General features: G+C 44.0%; 1 protein-coding gene across 1 annotated transcript in view; it reads right to left on the bottom strand.

Moving 5' to 3' along the window:
- The window catches only part of LOC143180943 (uncharacterized), a 181,372-nt gene that overhangs the window by 123,115 nt on the left and 32,999 nt on the right, over positions 1-25,258 (bottom strand). Inside the window, exon 2 of the mRNA XM_076381006.1 lies at positions 17,722-17,994. Within this exon, the coding sequence (XP_076237121.1) occupies positions 17,722-17,854 (133 nt within the window). The 5' untranslated portion in view covers positions 17,855-17,994. The remainder of the gene's footprint in view (positions 1-17,721; positions 17,995-25,258) is intronic.

The following is a 25,258-nucleotide window of genomic DNA, read 5'->3' as shown; positions in this document are numbered from 1 at the left end:
GGACGAAGTAGACGTAAGAGAGCGTCAGCTCTCGAGACAGACAACTCGTCCGACAGAGCCAGACATCTGCGTACATATGAAGCTCCAACGCGAAGGGACGAATACGATTTCTACGCTTCCGGTATTTCCCATTTCCACCGACATATCCGGGTCTCGGTATTCGTCTGTCTCTATTGCGCGCCTCTCAGGGTGCTCAGTGCTGCTTCAAAATACAAGTAACTGCCGATCTCCTAACGGAAAGGGAGGCAATTCCAAGTGCATTAGCCCAGTTGCGTACGTATCCTGCCGGAAGTGCTTTCATTATTCGTTGAAATGGCTCCGGAACTAGCTGCGACTTTTGCTAATAGATTCTGAATATAAGCTTAGAAATATAATAAGAAATTAGGGTTATATTGCAGTACCACTAGATGTTTAATATTGAAGACAATGTATCAGTCGTAGATCTTACTCCAGAACATCCTTGAAGATATTCTCTGGAAAGACTAGGGTAATATTAGCAAATATTTGATGGTTTCCATCGCTTCAAGGAGCAATAGACACTTGAGGTCTTTTAAAGGGGCATTACAGATATCTGAAATTCTGAAGAGCGATTTGTGCGTATTAGAGACTCCTTGAATCTATCTAAGAATTCGTGGCATCGACCATTCTAGTAATCAGAAAGTTCCGTTGATCTTAGACAGGAATCACAAGGGGGTTGGCATAAATTAGCCCCCGCCGAATCTGGAGGTTTTCAGGGGCCCAATAATTGGCTTAGTCGGCCAACTCTCGGCTAGACAATAGGGCGAGAAGGGATTAGGGATAGAGATTCCCCTCCGTGAAACTTCTGCGTCAGCGCAAGCTCATTCGCATTCATTGCTTTCCAATTAATTCCTACAGAGGCGCCAAGTTATTAATCCGCTAATTGTGGACCCCATGCGGTCGAGATTTCAAATGCAGGAATACACGAAAAAAAGTCGAATTTCCTCATTTCTAATAAACATGTAGCAATATGAAAAATGTTTACTAATTTGAAAACGCTACTTAACAAAATAAAATTTACCTATCGCGTTCTCTATATCAAATAACTGCAAATTCCAATTTCGTTATCAAAATTTCCTAGTTTGATGGAAACGACACCCTATCGAAGCAGTATTATCATATCGTTCTCCAAGTATCGAGCTAATTTCCAGTATAGTTGTAGCCAGAACGTAAACAGCTCATCGTGGCTGGTATATCGAAGCTGTAGACGCACAGCATAGCCACAGCCCAATACATTTCAGCGAAGGTCGCCCCGTTTCACCTGTATTTTGCGGATGAAATGGTTATCTCGTCCCCTAGGATTAACAGACATTATATCGAGCTTCCAAGTTGATCGAGCTGATCCTCCACCCTCTGGAGGGAACAGCGACCGTACGTTAAGGACGTTTCGCGCATATTGACCATCAGAAATTGCTACCGCTTTGTTTGAGCAGATGTTGCGAGCATAATATGAGCTCTGGTTTTCGAGTGTTCCAACTCGCGGTGTGCGCTGGTAACATTTCCAATGCACGTCCCGTTCCGTACCAACTTACCAACCCCCTACAGGTCCCGAAACATTTGGGCTACGGTCTCGAGAATGGGGCTGAGAGGAAAAAGGGTGAACACGAAACAGATAAATGCAATCTTCTGTCAGGTTGCCACGCGAAGTGGCTTTCAAACGTTTGCTTTGAGAACTTCTGAAAGGTTCAGCTCTTATAGAGTTCACTATTTTGTGAAATAGTATTGCATAGTTGATGGAACAAATGTAACGTTGTGTTTGAGATTCACACAAGTGGTCCGTGAAACGATATTCTAGGACAAGCTTTCAAATGTACTCCTCGGTAATAGTGGAACGTGTTACCGTTAAAAAAGTATGTTTGACTTATCAACAAGTTACCCAGAGGTGCTATTAATCTCGTAGTCTACTTCTTTCGCAACTTTACTATGCTTGTTCTACGGATTATGATTGTTTTCAGAGCATAAATACTTCCACTTGCTTTTAAGAACTTTCTTTTAGAAGTTTTATCTCGGCGAGAGATTACATGAATCCCCAAGGAGACGACGTTTACCAAAAAGAGCGCCAACCTCGCAAGGCAAGCAACAGAAAATTGGCGAAGATGAAATGCTTGACTGAAAGCTGGAGTTTGCTTGCGAGTACACATCAATGGGAATGCACGCAGAGTTGTCGAGGCGGAGAAAGTCTGTTCCATCTGTGAAGCTTCAAGAAGTCGACCGAAAGTTGTCAAATGAAGACGTCGTCTACTTTGCTTCTCTTTTCGTCGGCGAACAATCATTCACCTACCACTCTAATCCATTTAATCGAAGATCACCAGAAATATTGTGCACAGTTCGTGGAACGTGAACAAACGTCCTAAATAATTCCACTTAGCGAGTACACAAGTCGATTGACTCCGACATGCGCTCGCCATTCTAAATGCAACGAAATATCGGACAAGCGGTGCAACTATCTCGAACTGAATTCGGCGCCCAAATTGAGGAACTGCTGTTACGTCAGCTCGTTTTGATTAAAACGCGCAGACACGCCTCGACATGCTTACGGACGAACCGAGTAAACCGTTCTATGAATAAAGTATCGAATACAATTACGATGAAACACACGAAAGGCCCAGCAATGAGTTCATCGGCGGCAGGAGCACGGCGAAATGAACGAATCGAGACTCGTAGACAGTTTTGTACAGTTCTGTAGAGTACTCTGCAATAGAAAGTCGCTCTAGCGTGCGTACGAACAATGAAAAAGTTTCTGGGATCGTGAGAGGTCATCCCCGACCATGGACGGCCACATTGTGGTGGGAAATCTGGTTCTGGTTTCGCCGCGGTAAACACATTTTTCCCTCGTCAAAGTCTCCGCTGCGGCCGATAGAACTGGCCAGCCAAAACGAGGACTTCATGGAAAATAGGGACACACTGTTTCTGCGGTATTGATTCGATCCAAGTCCCACGAAACGTTCGCGGAATTTGCGTGGAATGGACTACGCTGAAAAAGTGTGGGTAAACTGGTAGCACTCGCTGCAAATATTTTCGTTATCGCTAGAGCTTTATGCTGAATAAACGTGTGGTCTGATAAAGACTGTTCTTGGGACTTCGTCCAACGAAAGGTAACCAATAGAGTGTGGTTAGAAAGCAGAATTGTGTTAGATGCTCTAACACCTTAAGTTTCACTGATACTCAACTCTGAATCGTATTCAATCTGATTAAGAGAAGAGACAGTAGTAGAGCTCAATAATACTTCAGACATTATTCGACCCAGTACCACATGAATTTCAATTATAAAAAATGAAAATTGTATCTATTACCGCAGTACATATTGCTTTCCATATTCACAGGATTTCTCGCGATCAAATAAAATTAATTTCTATGCCATCGAAAAACCAAAATCCAATTAAACGTGTAAATATCAATTTTTAATAAGCAACTGCCGATTGATAAATTGAAAAATTCCATTTTCAATCGCTGGACAAACTGTAGAGTCCAAGTCTTGAACGATTCACAATCGAGTTCGCGTCCAGTGACGCACTTTGCATGTTTATAGTTATGGTTACAGGATTATGCGCTGTTTATTACGGGTGGAACAGATGTACAGGCTTGTATCAGACATTATTGCGCATCTGGGAGCTATTAAAGTAACTGGATCGGTCGTACGTATGGTCGTGCCCCCCGGAAATGTTCGACCGCTATTAATAATACACGTTTTTACCCTCGTTACGATAACGACAGTCCCATTTGCTCATGCCACGTGGCTTCCTTCAGCGAGGCTTGAATATTGCTTCGACTGGATAGGAAATTGTGTTTAACGTTAGGTAATATTCTGGAAAGCGTATAGAGAGCCAGCATCGAAATGAGAATTTTAGTAGTAGAGCTTTCATAACTCAATAACGTGATGTTCACCTTAAGGAGGCATCTTGGCAAATATTTACCGAATGCATGAATCTAGGAATGTCTCCAAACTTAACTACACCCCCAACAACAATCCTACTCGCTTAATATTAGTTCGTATCTAGTTAATCCATGCGACATTTTCGAAGAGCATTATCATGCCACCTTCGTTCTGCTAATTTTGCAATTTATAATCCAAGGTAATTGTTCTTCGTGCAAAGGGCAGGGTCTTCACAAACGACAAAGAGAAATTTTTCCACAAAATCGATGGTCGTTGTACACAGCCATTAATCGCGTGTGCATTTGTATGCAACGAGTAGTGGCACGTTCCATCGCGGTTGCATAATAAATTATTGACAGAATTCTGCAATTCTGCCGTCGGGAATTATGTATGCAAATGCTTTAGCCGCGGTGCCTTGAACGTGAGCGTCATTTCTCCGAGCCAGGAACAATTAAAAACTGTGCTTGCCAATTGGACCGTGGACTGAAGAGTCGCGACGAAAGGTCGATTGAATCGCCGCGATTGAAGGAAACTCCTAATTATCAGTCGGGCCTCGCCAATATCGGAAAACTATTCGACTTTGCGAGGACGAGCTTTACGGTGGCCGAGGTTCGCTCGTTCCGGCACAACGAACCTTTTCAGTCCATTGGCAAACCGTCTACATAGATATTACCTTCGATGCCTTATGTTTCCACTTCCACGATCGAGAAATACCGTTCTCCTTCCCTTTGATTGCTTCCGCCTCTCCTTCTGCTGCGTCTGACGCGAGTAATTAATCATAAATCGTGGCAGACGAAGGGCTCGTTTCATATTTCATTACCCTCATAGACTCTTTTCGCTCTTCTTTCGGTTGCTTTTTACTGCAAACCGCTTGAAAATGTACTTTGAGGGATGTGTCGTGCTTTTAAAAGCTTTGAGAACTTTCAACAAAGCTCAGGCTTTCTTTTAAGATGTACATCTTAACATTAATGACTATTAAAATAGCCATAGAAATTTCTATAAAAAATCCTGTAACCACTTTCTCATTTAAATTTTTCAACTCGTAAAAAATTTTTCAGATCAAGAATTAGTTGCCTTTCAATTTTGCAAAGTGCTTAAGAGTATTTCTCATAAGCGAAATATAACTCTTTTCACGACAGGGTTGACCACCAGTAGTCTATACTATAAATACACAGCCCTTACAGTACGACTTTCCATTTGAAACGGGTTGGCCATTTCTTTACTCTCAATTTCAAGTCACACGTTTTTCCATCACATTCTTCCTAACCACGTCCTTCGAAAAAAGCTCTTGAAGGGACAACCATGGTCAGAAAAGCACTCAAGACCGTCTAGCTCGATAACAGGATCCAGCGATGGTTCCTTGTGAAATTGTCCGCTATGATACACACTTTTGCTTTGCTCCTTTTTTCCTTGCCGTCACTCTGTGGCTCTTTCTGCTTTCGATCGTCGCTGAGACGCAAGTGGCCGTCCTCGGTTGCGGTTCCTTTCTGTATTTTTCGAAATGAAAGGGAAAAATAGACGGGCAGATGGGCGGGTCGAGAGAAAGGGCGAGCCGAAAGCTTTGGAAGAAGAGACACACTTCAGCGCCGATGGGGCGGAGGTGGCGAGGTACTCTGAAAAGCTATCAAAGCCAGCTTGTTGCTGGATCTCTTGAGAGCGTTGCTTGCCCAACGGTTCTTCCTGTTTCACTGTATTTCCCAGATACAATGATGTAAATAAACCGTCCGCCACAGGCTGGATGCATCCCTTTGATTACTTTTCCGTAAGGCGACTATGTCGCTGTACCTCCTCGACGTGAAAACACCGAGAAAATGGAGTATATGGATGTTCGATTTACGGAGAAGATGGGATAAATCGGGGGAAATATTTCAAGATGAAGAATGTCTTCAAGTATTCCCTCAGTTTCTGAGAAAGAAATTCGTCGAAAGATTGTTATGAGAATATTTGGTCCAGCTGAATATGTCTAATGCTACCAATTGCCTTCCACGCTCAATTTTCAGTCTTCCCTTCCTGCGGAACTCGAAACGTCTGGGCGTTAGTGCGGCATTTAAATGTACCATTCAGGATCGCAATCTCGGCACCCAGCGTGTTTAGTCCAAACTGTTTTCTTTATTTTCGCACGCGAGAAGACAATGGAACGGCGAGGGAGAATGGTAATAACGTGTTTCCCGTCACGATACGCTTAAGCATTCAACTGTCCGCGGAAAACCACTTCCAGGACGAATCTGCATAATTATGCGTCTCGACTTACGGGTATGCTTTCGTTCGACAGCTTTCATGCGCTGTCTACGCCGTTAAAAAACTAGGAAAACCGAGTCTAGCGACTAGACTCCACTGGCGCTTCTTCATGCGATTTATTGCGAGTTTATGTTCTGCTGGATTGATAGACAATATGCACAAAGCGTTCGAGGGGGACTATAACTGGAATAAAATTGTGCTCTATCGTTAAAGTCCCATCGAGAATCTCTTCGCGCATTAATCGAGCTTTTGCTCTTCGGATACAAAGAATGCCGGAAAATCGATACAATCGGCGAAACGTGAACGATCAGAGGAAAGAGACTAGAGATTCAATGGAAGTGAAGATTTTTTTTCAACCTGGTGTCTGATATTCGTGACGTACTTTCTCGAGAGTTTCAACTGGAACAGATCAAACGACGCGATCAGAGGGATATTCCGAGTTCGTTCTCGCTGCGGAAAATCCGGGACAATAGCTTCGACAATAGTTAGCAATTGTGTCTCTCTCGCGAAAAATAAACGATTAACTCTATATGTGTATGTAGTGGGTGCTCCACGAGAATGTATCGGCAGGCTTCAAACTTTGTAACTTAAATTTAATCGCAGACTCGAACAGCATTCACGATCAAGTGCACATCCCGAATAATCATAGAGAATATTCTGTTAAATGGAGTGACTAGCTTTCACGTTTTCTAGATCCGACGTTTCTGTCAAAAAATAGAAACCACTGTGCGAGAGAGGAAGATCCGTCTGGCAAATCCTTAGCCTACTTTCAGGAAACGGGATTCACGAGGCTTCTGCGGACGTATATCAAGGAACTGAGAAAAAAGTACGGATACAACGGCAGGGAAAAAAGAAAAACGGTCGAGTGGATGATTACTAGGTAATGCAAGGAGATGGATGCAGCATTCTTTAGAATCGTTGTAGCAGAATGGCTCGGAACAGTCAAAGGGTTTTCCTACCGTGGAAATTTTCATTCAAGACGGACAGTCGTTAGAGAATTCAACGTTTCCACCGGCGATATTTCCCTTGCTCTCTCAAACGAAAGAGATACCCGCCCCTTTCGGGTCCCATTTAAACGAGAGCCCCTCGTTACACATCGCGTGATCACCGAACCTCTGTAGGTAAATTTGTCGAAACGATGCCGGATATCCATGTCAGAAGAAAACATTCAGGGATTCTCTGAGGATGAGCTCTCTCCATTTAATCGGGACCGTAAGTTTACGAAGCTATCCTCTTCCGCGAGAGAAACCGAAATGGAATCGCGTAAAGCGTACGGAAAGCAGATACCGTGATGTTACTCGAGAACCTTTAGAACCTATTATTCCCTCGAAAATTCTGATCGACCTCTTGCCTTTCTTAATCGACGCAGCGCGAGAGCTTTTTTCCCTTCCAACAGTGAACAATTTTATTAACCCATCTGCCAACGAAAATCTTAATCGAGGATGATCGACAATACTGCTCATTTATTCGACTATCCGATTGTACGAATCACTTCCAGTTACACTGGAGAGCCGAATGTTTTTGGGCTTCGTAACTCGAGAATTATAGAGAAGCAGCTTCTTCGCGAAAGCGATATCAATATCTGTCTGGCGGTCAGACGTGTGCGCTCGGTCGTAAACAGAAAATTGCTACTTTCTCGAAAAACGAGCGAACGGCCTACTTATACTGATGCATCGAGGAAATGGTTATCTTCTCGCCTTTCAATGGATACTGTAGTGTGAATATAAATCTTGAAAGTGAACGATAACCTTGTATCTTTCAGAGATTTGTCAGTGTCCGCTGTATCATTCAGAGCAATATCCCGTGTACTGAGATTATGCATCGTTTGTGTTTAATATTAAGCGTACGTGTCGTCGAAAAGAATTTTCCAATTTTTGTACATTCGTGTTCTGAAATTTTTAAATCTCCTAGTGTTTTCAAATATTTTATACACCTTTGTTTCTGCTAATTCTTGGAACAACATCATTTGCGTTGTTACAAGCAGTTTCGTGGATCCAAAAACCGTCCCTATAAACTGGGTATCCCAGTAAATGCCACGAAAGCCACAAATATTCGGGCTTCGTAGATTGAAATTAAAGATCCACAGAGCTCGTTAGAGGGTCGTGACAAGCAGCAAAGGGAAAGAACGCAATGTTCCTTATAGCAGGAATTTCCAGTGGGCAGGTCTGTTTTCCGTAAAGATTAAGCTTCACGATCCCACGGAAGTTTCTGGTTCTCCAAAACGGGTGTAGTGAGGGGTTTGGTAAAAATCGTTTACCCCGACCCGTCGTACGAATAAACACGAGGCTCGAGTATATTTGCGGGCTCTCCTCTGAAAAGCGTAAGTAATCTCCTCTCGCCCTGACCGAGTAAACTACCAACTTTTCGAATATCGCGAGAACCAGGCGGATTCGAGAGTAACCCGAAGGAAAGAAGCGATCTCGCCCCCGTTAGCGCACCCTTCCTTCTCTTATTGGACTACCGTTTAGCGTGGAATGGGGACGATACTCGTTCCCCTTGCAGCCCGACGAGCTGGAAATAGAAAAGCGGACTTCTCACCACGATTTCATCAGCCACGGCCTGCCAGGGCTTTTTTCGCGCGATTACTGTTTAACGAATGCGTCGCGCGCGCATCGAAGCTACCCATGAAATTGGGAGGTAATGAGGCGTGTATCACAATCGATGGAACTGCGGTTAACCGCAAACTCGGTTTGCATTGTACACGGCTGAATTCGCTATATTTCTGAGGCTTGGGTTTAGGACTACTAGCGCAGAAGTTGGTCTACGAGTCCAGTAAGAACCATAACGTTCCTCTCAGCGTACATTTCTAGTTGACATAATACGATAAATGAAACGAATGTGCAGCTCTTTGATTTCTTCTGCAAACCAATCCCGATTTTTGAGAAACCCACACGCAGAGCTAAAATAACAGATTTTGCGTTGAACCTGCTAAATAAATATTTCAACGATATGTTTTGTAACATGACGCACAACCACGTCGAGATAGACATTACATCGCATGTTGTATGTTGCGAAATAACAAGTGAACGCAACGGATGCTAAAGTTGCGTGTTGTTCACACACCTCGTTTTCGTAATTTGATGTTTATCATAGAAACATGAGTCTAAAAAAGTACATGTATATTTAGAATACATATTGACATAGTGGACTAAGTTATAATATACACATTGTAACCAGGAATCATATGAACACGGCAAGCTTTTTCAGGGATGCAGCAAACATTGAAGTTGCGTACCTACGAGTTTTTTGACCCAACATCCACTAATACAGCGAAAAATTATTTTTCTCGTCCGTAGGATGGATTAATCAAGGATTAATCAGAAGCATGTCTGTCAATTAAATGTCGAAAGGAGAAAAATAGCGACTAACCAAATTTGCGTAGTTGAGTCGTGCGCAATCCGCGAAACTCCGCGAATGCAGCTTCGCGGGGCTGATTTAAACGATTTAATCAGCGAATGCAGAGTTTTCGTTATCTTTTCAATTTGATTTTTTCCTTTGGTCGACGGACCTATGTATATCCCTGCTTTGAATATCGTATGCACTGGATAGAGTAGCAATCTTGCCCGTTCTACGGCGATTATTAAAATTTAGATTCAACCGTAGGACCTGCGTTCCGTGGTGTTTCGCAACAATATTACATGCTAATTCGTTTAATGTAATTTTTCACGTGGTCTGGCAACATGAATTTTCCGATATAAAACGAGAGAAAGGCTTACTTCACCTATGAAACCGCGAATTTAGGCACAACGTTTAGTGCACGGCATAATGCGCTTGCTTTATCTGTGCCATATGCAGCTGCGAGGCTGAATTTGAAACATAACCTTGCTCCCTTCTCCCTCCTTATCTCGACCCACTATTCCACAGTTCACTGCTTCGTTGCACATCCCACGATACGTGGCAAAGTCGGTTAATTTTCATTAGACGAATGGATTATACATAGCTATCTCTCAGGGAGATGCGGTGGTAACTCTTAATAGGATTTCAATCGATTTCGCATAACGGAGGATCCTCCAAATTCCATTACCTACAGCTCGTAAAAGTTCATTACTACAAACTTTGAGTTTAAATTCCAATGAATATGTAAACCCGTCCAAAATACGTGTCCCTTAAAACTTGTCAGCTCTATCATTTTAGTGAATAGAACTTCATTAGGCCACCCTTACCATAAAAATCCTTCAACCAGTCATTCGATTTTCCTCCCCCTTCGATTACATAACTATCACCCCTCACTGTTCCACACCCGAGGCCCCTAATTGCCGCAGCATGCATGCGTCGGGAATGATTCGTCGAGGAAGGGGGTTGAGAGAGTCCGGTGCACGGCACATTCATGATGTCACCAAGTGGCACGGTGCAGTTCCGGAGATTTCGAACAATATCGCGTCGCTGGCGGCTGGTTAGAGCCGCGGACAGAAACTTGGACGAGGAGTGGCAACTCGTCGACGCTTCGCTGCGATGGGAATCGTTTGGCAGAAGGACGGAAAGAGACGACGACGGGGCGAAGAGAAAAGCGGCGAGCGGATGCCGGATGACGAGAGACGGGGACAGAGACGAGCCAATTGTATCGCCCTTGCCAATTCCACGGGCTCGTGACTAATTGTTCTTGCTGGGCTGCGAGTTACGAGCTCAGCGATGACGAGAACTCGAAATGGCGCGCTTCGACTTCGGCCACTGACCCGATGGACTATTTTTCCTCTCTGTTTTTTTTCTGTCTAGCAAAATGGGTACGTCCTCTGGTAGCCATGCATCGTGACAACGAGGAATACCCTCGAGACGACTCTAACATTCGAATAATAAGGCGCCCGTTCGTCGATAGGATTTTCGACTCTGTTCGGTTAGAGACACTGATAACCCGAAGGGCAACGATAGCTGCCAAAAATACGCGGCTACGCGTCCGATAAAACGTGAAGTTACGTATGGCGTAGATTATATCCCGAGCGATTTCAACACTGATCGAGATTAAGAGGACAATTAGTTGAACGTGAACAATGGACCGTGTAAATAGTTGATTGGATAACACCGGGGGAACGATTAAGGACGATTTATTATAAGGCGTAAAGCACTTGGCAAGGCGGGATGAGACAAATTATACCCCGCGTATAATTGCCCGCGTTATCTGGAAGGTATTATCACGAGATGGTAATTAACATCGCTAAACAAATTAGCGGCCTCGGCCGAGATACCTCGAGGAAAATGAATAAAGTTAATTGAATAATGTAATTTCTTCGCGGCACGATTTGTTAATTAGGACGAGAGAGGAAGGTTTGTTATTGCGCTCCAGGTAATTCAGGAGTCGAATATTATGTTTTAGAAATAATTTCAGCGTTATCGAGGAAATGAATGATTACGAAATTACAACGATTACCATATGGTAATGTGATTCGCCGAAGGACTAGCGCCAGTCACGTGGCAAATTACCGCGTTCTCTAATCCACGTTCTATATCGACCCGCCCTCGAAACAGACCGTACATACATATGTACACACCCATGCATTATTGCTGTTCATATAAGTTAAATTACTTAATTCGGGCACAATATTTTGGAAACTACCCAGCTTGTCCAAAAGTATTCCACGAGGGTAGGTAATATTCTCTTCTGAAAATATTCTTGGCAATGCACGAAACGCGAGGATATCACTTCGTTGCCTCACTGCTTGTCAAAGCCTTTTCCGTGTTAAGGTTCGCTAATGACACACAACGCGTTCTGACAGAGTTTCATTAACGAATTCACCATCACAGGCCAAGGAATTACTTTATTATCCCACAGCGCAACGTAGACGCGTCATAAACCAGGATTCTTGGAATACCAGATTCTCCTGAGTCCAATTTATACCGAGCAATGTGTTTCGCGTCAACTTCTACATCTACAGTTGCTCCTCTTGGTATCACAGTGAAACGACTTGACCTTTTATTCAAGTTTGCCGAAGTAGTTTGCGTTAGAAGAACTTGATATTTGAGGATTGAAGAAAATCCATAGAATCGATTAACTCTGACATATTTTCCTACCGATTTCCTTGATCTTTAATATGTGTACCCAGCAGCAAACACTTTGTATGCATTAACGAGCAAGGTGTGTTGTCGCCACCATATAACCTCTTCCATTCCTTCCACCTCCATTAGCCTGACACTCTCTATCGCAGGTACGTCAACGAGTTAGAACCGCAGTGCAACGTTTCGAGAATTTGCCGCTGGCAATCGTCGACGTTAATAGCTTCGTAAGAAGCAAGGCAAGCCTCAATGCGGTCAGACTTCATCGCGGTCCCTTAATCCCCCGTCTGAATTTCAAAAGCAGTCTCAGCTACTAAACCGAGGGAATATGTACCTATGTCTCAGCGTTTCGAAGGAGTCGTAGCGCCTAACAGGCAGCCGCTTTGGCACCGAGCATGAATGCGAGAGGGAGGACGCGGACGAGTAAGCGAGAGGGAATGTGGCGGAATGTTGGCTGCGGAGACAAATTGTCGAACAGTACTTGCGGTCGGACGTACACATGTTCGCCGAAGTTGGGTTACATTTTGAAAGCAGGATTACAGTTCGCCTCACAGCGCTGCCCTCGCCAGCGGACGGCGTCCAAGACTATGAAACTCCAATGCACCTGCACACTCGGCGCGCAGGTGGCTTTCCACGTTCGTCCGCTTTGTTTTCGCTCGCGGTTTCGACGCGCGAAGTAACTTCGCTCCAAGCTGCGAAATCAACGAGACAAATCTCGTTTCTCCTCACTCCCGTCGAATCCTCTCCCACCCTTTCACCTTCCAAGTTCCTACGATGAACTTGCGGGTGTTCTACGTTATTCGAGCGGGGAAAAAGTTCTATGGATGAAGGGGAATTTTCGAAGATCAAAGAGTGGGATTCGTGGTTCAGATTTTTAAAGTTTGTAGAAGATCTACTTTTATTTGGGGAACTAACTTTGAAAAATAATGAAGTTTTATCAATTCAGGTTAGAAGACTTTACTTTCACTTTTAGTGAATATCTTTGGCTGTGAGACAAAATAATACACCTAAGATGAAATCGAATAAGCTATCTATGGCTTCTTCTTGAGTCTTTGAACACGTTTCATCGCGAACGTGAAAATTTTTGGGGGCCCAATAGGTTATGGAGGCAACGTTATCGTCAATATTGGATTCTCCTATGTGCAGACATGCACCGTTATACAAGGGGACAGGGTTTTGCGCTTCCACGTAGGGTACGTGCTCTTTCTTGGAAAAAGCAAACAGGAGCCAGCGTGTTTGCACGTCCAAGGCAAGCGTTTCAGGCTTTGCAAACTTTCTGCACGTAGCTTCGCGCCTAGCGTTTTCGCACCGAAAGCTGCAATCGTGATGCATCCTCGTCGTGATTACAAATTATTTCGAGAATAAATAATGAATCGCATGCTGCAGTCCACTGTTCATGTACGATTTATATACTGCTCGCATACAGAGCGCAATTCGGTACACAGAGAGCCATAGGAACGAAACGCCCCTTTCGCGGTGGTGGCCAGTATTTTCTGCAATTTACTCTGGAATCTCAGCCCTCTGTCACAGGCTACTCGTTTTCCAGAACAGGTGAAAAAATAATTGCTACATAAATTCGACCGAGGAAGCACTGAAAATTACAATTAAACGTCGAGCGCGTTTCACAGTATTCGCATCTAATTAATTGTCAAAAGAAGCCTGCACTGAGCGAGTAAAAATATTTTTCAAAATGTCTCATTTGTTTAAAAAGTGCAATACTGGATTCCCATCAAAAAGGGTATTCATGTGTAACATTTTTTCTCTAATGAAACGACTTTGATCCAGATACCTACAACCACAAGCGTGTAATTAATAAACTTCGCAATTTTTCATCTCAGGGAACTTGTTAATAGAGCAGCGCAATAAAAAGATAAAAAACTGGTCCGCGAGGAAGATTTTTTTCCACCTTGGGGATCGAAAGCGTCGCCGTCTCGAGAGAAAAACGCGGGGGGCAGAGGACTAGAAGAAGAAGGACCACTTAGAGCAAAGAGGATACGAAGAGGCGTGACGAAAGAGGGCCGTTCAGCTTCGCAAGAACTTACGAGCAACCCGAAATGGCCGCAACATTCGGCCCTCGCTCAGCTGGCCTGACTCTTGTTGCGGCTTTACGAGCCGCCCTCCTGCCACTTTTTTTACGGCACCGCTTCATTTGCTAGAGGAAACTTTCTGCCATGCCGGTGAACGCAATTGTGGGCGGCAAGTCGTTCAACTTTCCTGGAATTCCCTGCCGCGGGCTAACTGGCCCGATTCAAAATCGACGGAATCAGAGGAATCATTCACGCGCGCCTGTCACCGACGAGACTGATGGCTCAATTTTATTTTTGGTTTCTATTCCTTCTGGAGAACTTAGTTCACGAGGTAGTGGAACGATCGATAACGCTGCAATCATGTAACCTAAACGCGGGAGAGGAAATTTAGGAGACGATCAAACTACCTTTCATATAGAAGAAATTCTGCTGCAGCTTAATGAAAGCGTAGGGGGATTCCGTGTGTTGTAACTAATTAAAAACATTTAAGGTAAACCCCCTGAGCTAAAGTCGATACCAAAAACGTCTTCCACTTGGTAACCTGTTTCTTCCTCGCAACCCTTCGCCATCTTTCCCGCTACCTACGTGCTCTTGTTACCCACCGTTAATTAGAGTACAGTCTGCTACTGACGACAACCAACTGCAAAGGAGAGTCTTCAGCAGCATGCCCCTTCCTACACACCACTACTTCGTCGCCTATCCTAACTACCCCTAGCTTCTGTACGACTGATCCGCACTACTAACGCGATGTTTGTGGTTTCAATTATTCCGCATGATTTCCGCGCGACCTGTGAGTGCCCTTCAAGGAAGCAGGATAGAATAATGTCTACGTCGAAATGGTTATTGTAACTACTCTCGATACATCGTGTTTCTGGGAAGTGTTGCTAATTTTGGATGGAGAAACGTTTCAGTGCAGTTAAGAGAAAAGATAAGTATTTTAGAAAGATAGATTTACATACTATTACATTCACTGTTAAATCAAATTTCTAGAAATGGATTTTATATACAGCTTAACCAATAAATGGAAGAAGAAAACGTTCTCAACTTTAATAGAACTGTACTTCAATAGGGAGCTCGTTGACTGATGTGTCTGACCACGTACGTTTTTATACTACTTGCGCCGTAATTCCGAGGCACAGTTGGTGTCTCAGAAGAGCAGAAAACCAGTTTCCAATATAAGGACGACTAAAGAAGTACAAACAAGTACAAAAGAACTTCTGATTAACTTTTTTTATACGGAGAGATTAAAAAGTAGTAACCTAAATGTTAGCACTTTCCAAGGTCCGTAATATCGGGTGATTAAGACACCATTCGTCGTTAAATTCGAAGAAGTTTCAAACACGAACGACAGGCCTTTAGACTATACAGCTCCCTTTAGTAATCTAAAACGTATCCTCCTGAAATTGAGTTACTTCGCGCACGTTTCGAATTGATTTTCAACTTGCAAAGCCCTGTACCTTTTCGGAGTCGTGATTACTTTTCGATCCACACTACGTGAATCGAATGATCGTCGGAATCCCGCGCGTTTAAAGCGTGAAAGCTGCCGTCCCCAGAGTGTGATAACTCGACTTCCCCTTGATATATTATTATTGACCGGAAACCAGCTTCGCTTTTATAAGCTTTAATGGAAAAGAATTGCGTCCGCCGTCTTTCGTCGCTAATAAATGCGTTGATATAGGGGTCCCGAGGACCCGTTTTTCTTCGTTCAAATGCATTCTTCACCGTCAACGAGTAATCCTTTCGCGTTCGATCGCTCTGGGGTCGAGCTTACAAACGCAAGCTTACGAAACGGAGCTGGGGTAAAAATGTCTCATTCTTCCTCTATCGATCGATAGTAAAACGCAACCGTAAATGTCGAATCAGCAAATCAGCCGTGGAATTAACAACTTCCGCGGTTTATTCAACGTGGCGTGAAATGTGTTTAAATGACACAATTAACTGGCACATTGGGAGGAGTCCGTGTCGATCGAAGCACCGCGATTCGTTCAACGAACCCACGATATTGGTCACGATAAAACTATCTCAAGCGCAACAAAAGCTTCGAGCAATCACAAAGACGTATGTGTTTGAATTTACTGTCAGCACAGTCTCCGTGAGATCGAATTCCCCTTGACGTCGTGCATGGAAAACGTGGACAGGAATTTCATTAGCGAACAGGAGAGGTGGATCGTCTCGAAAGATGACGCGATCGTTCGTCCGAGACGTGAGGACGTAAACGAATCCAATGCGAGCCGATCGTCACACTTGACCCGAATCGTTCGCGCGCTGATTAAAATACGGCTGAGGGGCGCAGCTTTCGTATTTGTCAACGACACGTGTCGCCACGATTCGTTCGTTCGCTCGTTCGTTCGTTCGCGAAACTTCAGCGAGTTATTAGTGAGTCGCGTCGCAAGTCGGCCTGCAATCGAGAAATCCGAGATCCATCGGCGCCGTTGCAAATCACCCCGTGCTACCCTCCCACCCCAATCCACTGTTCAACCCCCTCAACGCGACTTGGCCGTCGTTGCACAAACTCGATGCACCATTAATTGTACTCGTTTGCGAAGTTTCGTGCATGTCGTGGCTCGTTAATTGACGCGATCAATCCGACGGTTCGCCGACGCCCGTAACTGTCACGGCTGTACACGGGATTGGCAAAGTTCGAAATGATGCGAAATCAGAAAAACGCGGTAAACATCCAACTCGAGCGTCGAGGCGATACGTCATCGTTCGATGTCTCATTTTTTATTAGGCACAGACTGGTTGGATCCGATATTGCGTTCAGTTCTATCTCGCGATAAAGTCTGTATCGTCGTGACGAATTAACCGGCAGCCTGGTTGAATGGTGCTGTACCGAAATGTGACTTCCTCGAAATTATCATCGCCTCGCGTGTCTAATTTACATCTGAATACGTGCCTCATGCCTTCGTTTAAACGACGAGAAATGAAAAATATTTCTCCTCGACCAGCTAGAAAAATATGTAAACCGAACGTGCCGATACGGTTATTTGTGAGTCAAGCAGGCTCCATGCGGGGGCACTGTTGTTTCCAGATCAATCGGGACGAGGAGAAATAGCCCGCACGTGAGAAATGTTCTTCCCCACCCACCGCTTTGGAATATGTATCGTCGGTGCGAGCGATGAACGAACGACGTATATAGCAATCTCGTTTAGAAGCTGCATTTTACTGTCTCCCATTTTTTTCCAAGGATTTAAATGGGGAAGCGTAATTAGTCAAAGATAATACGTGCATCACGTACGGCATAACATAATTCAGGTTAACATGCATTTAATTCGCGCTATTCGACTACTGCGTAATGCAATATAAAATTCTGCGAAAAACATTTATATGATTTTTCAATCGAGAAAAACGTTCCATGCATATTCGGACACATTAAACTGTACATCCTGGATTATTTTCTGGCACAATGAAATTCACTTTTTGTACTCTGTTTGTGACATTCATAGTATAGAGAAATGATATTAATTTTTAATTAAAAAGCCCAAGTTTCTAGAAACCTATTTACTCATAGTTAATCAAATTCGAAAATTGTTAGCGTATAAAATGAGTAAGTTCGAGAGGAAATAAATGAGTACTCACTGTAGGTTCCCATGTAGATCGGCGTCCATGTGACCTGAGAGTGGACGAGCGTGATAGCCGCGAAGAGAACAGCGCAGAACCACACATTCAAACGCGTCGCACTCATTTCACTAACAACCCCGACAATCGCCATTTCCCTCGTTTCAATCAGTCCTCTGCCTTAATATCATCTTCACTGGCGTCTCTTTCACTTCGCGCACCGTCCCACCGCGCCTCGAGACCTACGTGTCCCTATCTCGGAAGAGTTTGCGACTACCCCTCACCACCAGCGATCTATCACGATTGAACGAAACTTTGTACCCACCTTCGTTCTTGCACCTGGCGATTCACGTCCCACCACTAGCTGAACTCCCCTCCCCCCTGAAATTGGTCTGCGTAAATCGAACGGAATCGTCTCGGCGAATCAGACGAGTCGTTCATAAGCAATTAGGCGAGCAAGAAACAACCCCGTGGCGAGGTAATTTGGTAGTACGACCGCGGTAGAAATAGCGCGGGTTAATGATCCGTGACCAGGCATCTGTTTTCATTCGTTTCAACGTTTCGCGGTTAAATCGTCCGTGTTATTATTGGATTCTCGCGACCAAAGGAAACTTTTAAATTAGCGCCTCTTTATTCTCGCGTTCTTATCCACGCGTTACGAGAGGAATTTCGTTGCTCGCCTCCCGCTATTCTTCTTCCCGACGGAATTTTTCATCTCTGCGTCAGTACTGATTCATTCGTTCAATATTTCACGTTCTCTTGCACGGACCACGACGTTCGATATTTTCAAAGCGAGCAAGCGGCCGTCGACCTTTCTACGTTGGCTAATCGGAGAAGAAACAGTCTAGTCTTTGATCCGCGTGTTTGAGTTCGCGAAAACGCGTGTCACGATTTGTCGAGTGTCGAGCACACTCGATTGCAGCTCGACCCCCTTTGCCACTAGTTTTGTTCGAGAATTCTCTCAGTAGTCTAGCTAGGTCTTTTGTCCGCCACGTTTCCCTCCTGCCAAGTCGACCGTCTTTTGCTACTTCGCTCAGACTCCATCTGCAACAAAACAGCAAACCATTCTGCGATTAGAGAAGCTCTTTTAACGATCATTAAGAGATAAAGTATAGATAAATTTAAAGGCGGAGCTCCATGAAAGCTGGCTCGCCTCCTGGAAATTAGCGCGGTTTCAATGGCGCGGTTTGAATGCCTCGGCTTTCTTTCGGCACTCGAGCAATCGATTTGAGTAGCTAATGAATTCACGCGCGAAACAATCAGGCGTGACAACCTAACGCTTTCCTAATTGCCCCACGATTAACACCTGCTAAGGTTCATTATTTTCCCATTAACCAGCACCTTTGTGCTGCTTCTCCGTTTCCTCGTATTCTAGAAATATTAACGCGTTGCGTGCAGTGCAAAGTTTTATGAAATAAATTAAACTTAGCTGTTCTCAAGTCTCACAATTTTATAACTAAATCACGTTTCCCACTGTCAAGTGTTGTGTAAGGATTTGCACACTTTGCTTGGATAGAAATCCTGGATGCCAGGATAATGAAATTCGTGTACAGAGTCTACTACTCGAAATACACCTCGTGGATGCGACGTCATTCGCTTCTTCATTCCAGGAAAATGTCATCGATGTCTCGTTAGCGTATCTATATTGGTGGAAGTGACGCGTAAGCATGGCTGCACCGATTCTTCTGTTTCAATGTTCTAACCGTGACGTCAACTACGCGGTCATTACGAGATAGAACGCAGCAGCTAGGATCTTAGCTCGCTCATAATCTGACAGGCCAGAGAGCGGAGGCTTCGTTTTGCCCCTATTATTTACTCGTTATCTCGATGCATTCGAGTCGACGTTCGCTTGGCCGGCAGTTATGAAAGGCATCGCTGAGGCAGACAGGTCTTCTGAGGAACTCGCCAAGCGTTGGTTGCTGATCGTCTCCTTCGCGGTGCTCCTCCTCCACTTATCGTCTTGTCCGCCTATTCGCTCTCCTATCTACTTAGCGCGATCTGTGCATATTCGAGACGCGATTAAAGATCCTCCTCTGGCTCCTTTCATACAACAGCGGGGGAATGATTGATAGGACAGTGGCGTGGAAATGAGTCTCTCAATTCTCGAGAGATTTTGTTTATTAACGAGCTTTCGTCGAGCAGGCAATCTCAGGCTCGATACATTTTCGTCGACTCCGTTCCATTAACCTCTTGGCAGATTATTCTATGGGTCAGTCGAGCGCGCCCGTTCCGGATCCAATCGTCCAATTACAGGTCGCCACGTCTATTGGAACCGAGGGACTATTCAACGGGCTGGTCAAGTGTGTGTGTGTGTGTGTGTGTCTCTCTTTATAGGAAGAAGATTCCTTTCTTTAACTCTCCTCCCTTTTTCCTCAATCGTGGGTAGGGGGCAAAGGACATCGAAGGCAGTCGCGGTGAACGAGCCCATTGAAAAGGCGCCGATGCAGTTAACTTAATCCAGGTGCTGATTGGACACGCTAACCAAGGACGGTAGAATGCAGCAAGCCGAGCGGAAGGAAAGGAAAGTAAAGAGGATGCTACTGGCAACCGGAGCGAGGGGGACTCTGCGCGAGCTGACCTTAATTGTGCCACGCAATTATGGCCACTTCCGTTTGATAGAAGTAATGCGCCGTTAAAAAAGAAAGTCCCGATAAAGGAGGGAATCTGTGGTTATGAGAACGTCAGCTGCACAAAGGGGCTGCCTTTCCTGTACCACTTCCACTGAATAAAAACCGTTCCGACACACTTTTCCCGCTATTACGACAAGCCGTGTCTTCTTCTCCCTTTGCGCCTCTCCGATTGAGACCGAGTCCCCAGGCATTCGCGTACCTTCCAGCAGAATAAAAAGAAAATCCGTTCTACGCTAGGAGTAACATCTTCTATTTACGCGGCAAAGGTAAACGTAGAATTCGATACTCCCTCTTGTCGTCTGTACACAGTCATGTCACGTGGAAAGTCACCTTAGCGAACGCTAATTGCAACTAGGAAGTGGTAAAGCAACGTCTCTGAAGCGTGAGAGGTAATTAACTTGACTCCGTGTGAGTTTTCAAAGTGTAACGTTTTCTCAGCTTTTTCGCGCTTTCACTATGACTTCCTCTTTGCCACTATAATCCACAAAGCACGAAGTCCGAGTTGTTTGTACTTTAGTTGTTCTATAGGAGCGATCAAGTGGCACATGGAAAAGGAAATGGAGAAAAGTTTCGTCGGTTCGGTAGTCGATAACGAAGTGTACACTGTGAGCGTTAACATCTCCCTCTTTCTGTCCGCCAACCACATTCCGCTTTTTTTACAAATTAGTTTCATTTTTGGGAAAATTACAAATAAGTTCGTTAAAGTGATTTTCCCGCAGCGGAAACGGTGCTTGAAAATGTTTGAGTTCGAGTAATTACTTTAAAAATTTGTTGCTTTCTAATTATTTCCTTGCTGAACTCTAAATTTGATGCTTTTATCCTACCAACGAAAAGCAAATATTTTTCCAGGATTTGTTCGGCTGTTCCCAGTTTTCATATGAAACGAGTTTCGAACGTAGGAATCGGGGGAAGACAATTAACCCGGTTACGATTCCGTTCAATTAGCACCGAACTGAACTCTTACAAATTACACTTGGCTGTCAGTTGGGCGACGGACCGTTGTAATTATTAATCGAGTCAGGTATCGATTAGCCGAAACATCGATTAATTGCATATCAGAGGTGTCTTGGCAGATACACAGCCTCGGCCACGATTGTCTGTGGCTTCTGATGACTGTGCGTTTCACCGTTCAATTAATCGATCGTTGACAGCCACTCAACGTCTAATTTCGTTATAGTAACTGTGGGTTATCATTTTTCTTATAGAAGACTAATTATATTTCACTGGTAAGGTTTTGAAAATAAACTAAATCATATCGAGCGGTACACCTCGACACTTATTTGCATATGGCTTGCGCATTCGTTTACGCGGAAAGCTGTGAAACAATAGGCGGATACCCTTGCGGCGTGCAGGAAATATGGAAGCTGTTCCGCCATCTCCAGCAGATGTATAATGCTCGTTTGATCGTGCTTGAACAATTTCACCTGCATACATCTTGCTGCTTGTCGAAACGCTTCGACCAGAGTCGTTCCTATTTCGGTCGAGAAGCGCGTACCGACGATCTGAATTTATACATCTCGATACGCCGACGCGATAGAGGTAAATGCGCCGTGAGTTAATATTCTCGACACGAGCGGCTGAAATTCCAGATATCATGAAATATAACCGCGCACCGCAAACCTTCCTCCCAGTCGCGATGTAATACCGCTTATTACCTCTGCACCTTTTCATCTCATTTAAGCTAAATAAATCTACTTTTCGCCATGTTCATCGCTGCTTAATTTTATCAATATTTACAAACGCATAGACATTTTTTCGCCCAAGAACATCGTGGCAGTATCAACGCTGAATTCGATTTAAGCTCGTCAAAGAAGATTCTGTGGGCGCTTTCGGTTTCCAGGACTTTCTCTGTCCTCGACAAGTTCCTATCTCGCGTTTCCATTTGTCTTTCGCTCACCAGGATACGTGTCCTGTGACAGGAATTTCGGTGCGAACGTAATCAGCGAACTCCTCAATGTTTGTCGCGCGCGAGCAGCCGGATCTCGCCTCTAATTTATTTCCCAGCTAAGTATAATGACACGTTCGTTTCAAGGCGCGGCGTCAAGAGCAGCCCCTCTCGAAACGTCTCGCAACCCTCGACCATTTCGAACCAACCACCCGACAATATTTGTTTTTCACTTCGTCGGGTAAGGCAAATATCTGACGGCGTGTTTACCAGAGCGGAACTTCCAGCTACGAGCTGGAAACAAGATGTGGGAGGATGGATCCTCCTTTCGAGAAACGAATCAATCGAAGTCCTTCGACGACTGTCCGTCTTCGCACTTTTGATTCGGGCCAGCTATTAGGACGACCACGAACTGTAAATACTTGACGGATTCGTCGAGGTGCACGGTTGAGCGAGGAATGTAATAACGTAATCACAGTGAACCTTTCTCTCTGGTATCCAAAAGAACGGAACGAAAATCCACAATGCGTCGGTCAAACGGAATTTCTAGAGTGAACGACGTTTAAATGAAAGACACGAATTTCCGACGGTTCCTTTTCGCCCCGGGCTTTTTATCGGAATATTAAAAACGCTCGGACGAAAATTGCGAGGCACGAGATAGGTTGTACAAGGTGTGGAACTTCAACTGTACTCGCCTTTCAAATTTTCGCCGTGCCATTGCAGACGTTCCTCGAAATTCGTTTTATTCGCATCACGTGCCATCCGCGGAGTTACAGTGTACTTGCACAAAAAGATAAAGCGCTTGACAAACGAGATTTGTAAAATGAACGACTCCTAAATGAAGAACGTGAGTCTCCACGACGTACTTCGCCTCTGCCAAGGGCTGTTTTTCGAAATAAAGAATGCTCCTCTAAAATTTGCATTTTTTTTTTTCTGCCATTGTTACATAAACGATCCTTCGCTTTCTGAACGAGAAACTTTCGACCTACTTTGATCAGTAAAATATCAAACAACGATATCCAGTTTACTCAATATTTCATGCTTTGACTCCTCACGGTCTCGTATAATGTTCCACAGTGTTTATAGAATCCATTTCCTATCGACCGGATTCGAAAGTAATATTTGATAACGAAACATGGAAACAACGTAAAGCAGTAAGGAAACGCGGAACTGGTATCAACGAAAGTGAAGTCGGTGAGATAAGGTAACGCGAAACGAGGCTAACAATTTCACGTTTTCTCAGCACCTCTGCTTTCAACCCAATTCCACCCGTTCGTGGCAAGAACGCTAATGCCGCGGATTAACAAACTCGTATATTTCATTAAGCCGTTCTTCCCGCAGTCTCTTTTCCTCATCTTCTTTTTCGCCCCGAGAATCACAATAAACGCCTAGCCGTTAGGCGGATTCCTCTCTAATCCCAGGGACGGTTAGGCGTCGCAATTTATCAAATTCAACAATGCGTGGACGAGTCGGTTCGCGAAAAAGGTGCATGACGCTCGAACCTGCAATTTTTCACCGTTGACGTTATTAAATATACCGTCACCCCCACGAACGTAATTTATTATAATTGCGAATTCCGTGGTAATGCTCGTCCATAGTTCGAGCTTTATTTCTGCCCCCTTTAACGAGGTCTCGCTGTATCCGTAAGAATACAGTTTCAGTTCGAGTGGCCGCTATTTATCGAATCGTAACCTCAATACTGTTCTTAGCGGGTTCTCGACGTTCTATTCAGTCATGGACGTTTTCAATGAGCATTCTAATGCAGCTTAAGTCCTCCCACTGAGATATTTCAGAGCCACCGTCACGAGCTTCGAACGACACGCTATTGTATGGAGATCCGAAACTGGTGACGATCGAGATCGCACGTCCACCGACACCCTGTCACGATCTACTATGAATTTATTGCCATGAATTAGTGACGCTTAATTAATTTACATCGGGGAGGCGACTCGCATGAGACATTATCGTTATCGAAACTGGCATGGGGGAACAGCCGATGTGCCAACAATGTAGCGTGCCAAGAGATACGTGGAAACGCGAAAAGAAAATTCATGGCTCAATCAGCAGATTAAAGTGTCATGATTTTTGGGGTTGCAGAAATCTGGGATAGAACGTGGTAATTAGTGTGACATATACCGAATGCTATTGGTAATATTGTACATACTTCAAATGCAATAAGTATAGTTACGATTATACGATAATATTGTAATTATATTTGCCTAAAGAAGTGTAATCGAATTTACAACGCAAACAGGTATGAAAGTCTATCTAGCAAGTATACATTTTCCAGACCAATTAATTAAGCGCAGTTATCTATAATCCGAATTGCGTTTAAATGGGAATGCACTCACGCTTCAAATTCGATTGCTAATTAAATATCTAAACGATATTTGCGCAGTGGACGTGAGAGAACATATTAACTTGTAAATATCATTTAAAGAACAAATTAATACTAAATATTAGTTCGAGGTAAAATCTAATAACTACTTTTAACTTTTGATTTTCATTGAACCGTCTAAAAAATGACTGCAGTCAGCCTTTCCTCCTGTAAGAAATATTCTTTTACAGATTAGACTTATTCAGGTACACAGGCTCATCTACCCTCTACCAACGTCTTAAATAATTTAGCGCTTTATTAGACTGAAAACATTATTAAAAGCGAAATTTGTCCATAGCAAGACGCACTTAGGCGACGGCACGAAGAAACCATTTTTCAGCGAATATCTTGAGAGTTGTGGAGCTTTATATCGCGTTTCGTCATCGTCACGATCCTCAGATTTGATGGAATTCTGTGGTTACTGAAGCCATATTTTAGTAGTTCTGAGAATGGACCGAATTCTGCGGTTACTGAAGCCGTATTCCAGTAGTCCTCAGATATGAGTAAAATCTGAGTACTGCCAAAATATATCTTCACTTAGTGCGGAATTCCATCAAACCTGAGACTTACCAAAAAACAGCTTCAGTTATTATAGAATTCTATTGAATGTAGTGTCTCTAATAAAAATGGTTAAACTCTGCGCGAGGCGTCTCGCCGAAGTTGCAA

The sequence above is a fragment of the Calliopsis andreniformis genome, chromosome 6 (genome assembly GCF_051401765.1).
Source record: "Calliopsis andreniformis isolate RMS-2024a chromosome 6, iyCalAndr_principal, whole genome shotgun sequence".
Classification (NCBI taxonomy): domain Eukaryota; kingdom Metazoa; phylum Arthropoda; class Insecta; order Hymenoptera; family Andrenidae; genus Calliopsis; species Calliopsis andreniformis.
The sequence above is the reverse complement of the archived record's forward strand: the minus strand, read 5'-3'. Positions and strand labels throughout refer to the sequence as shown.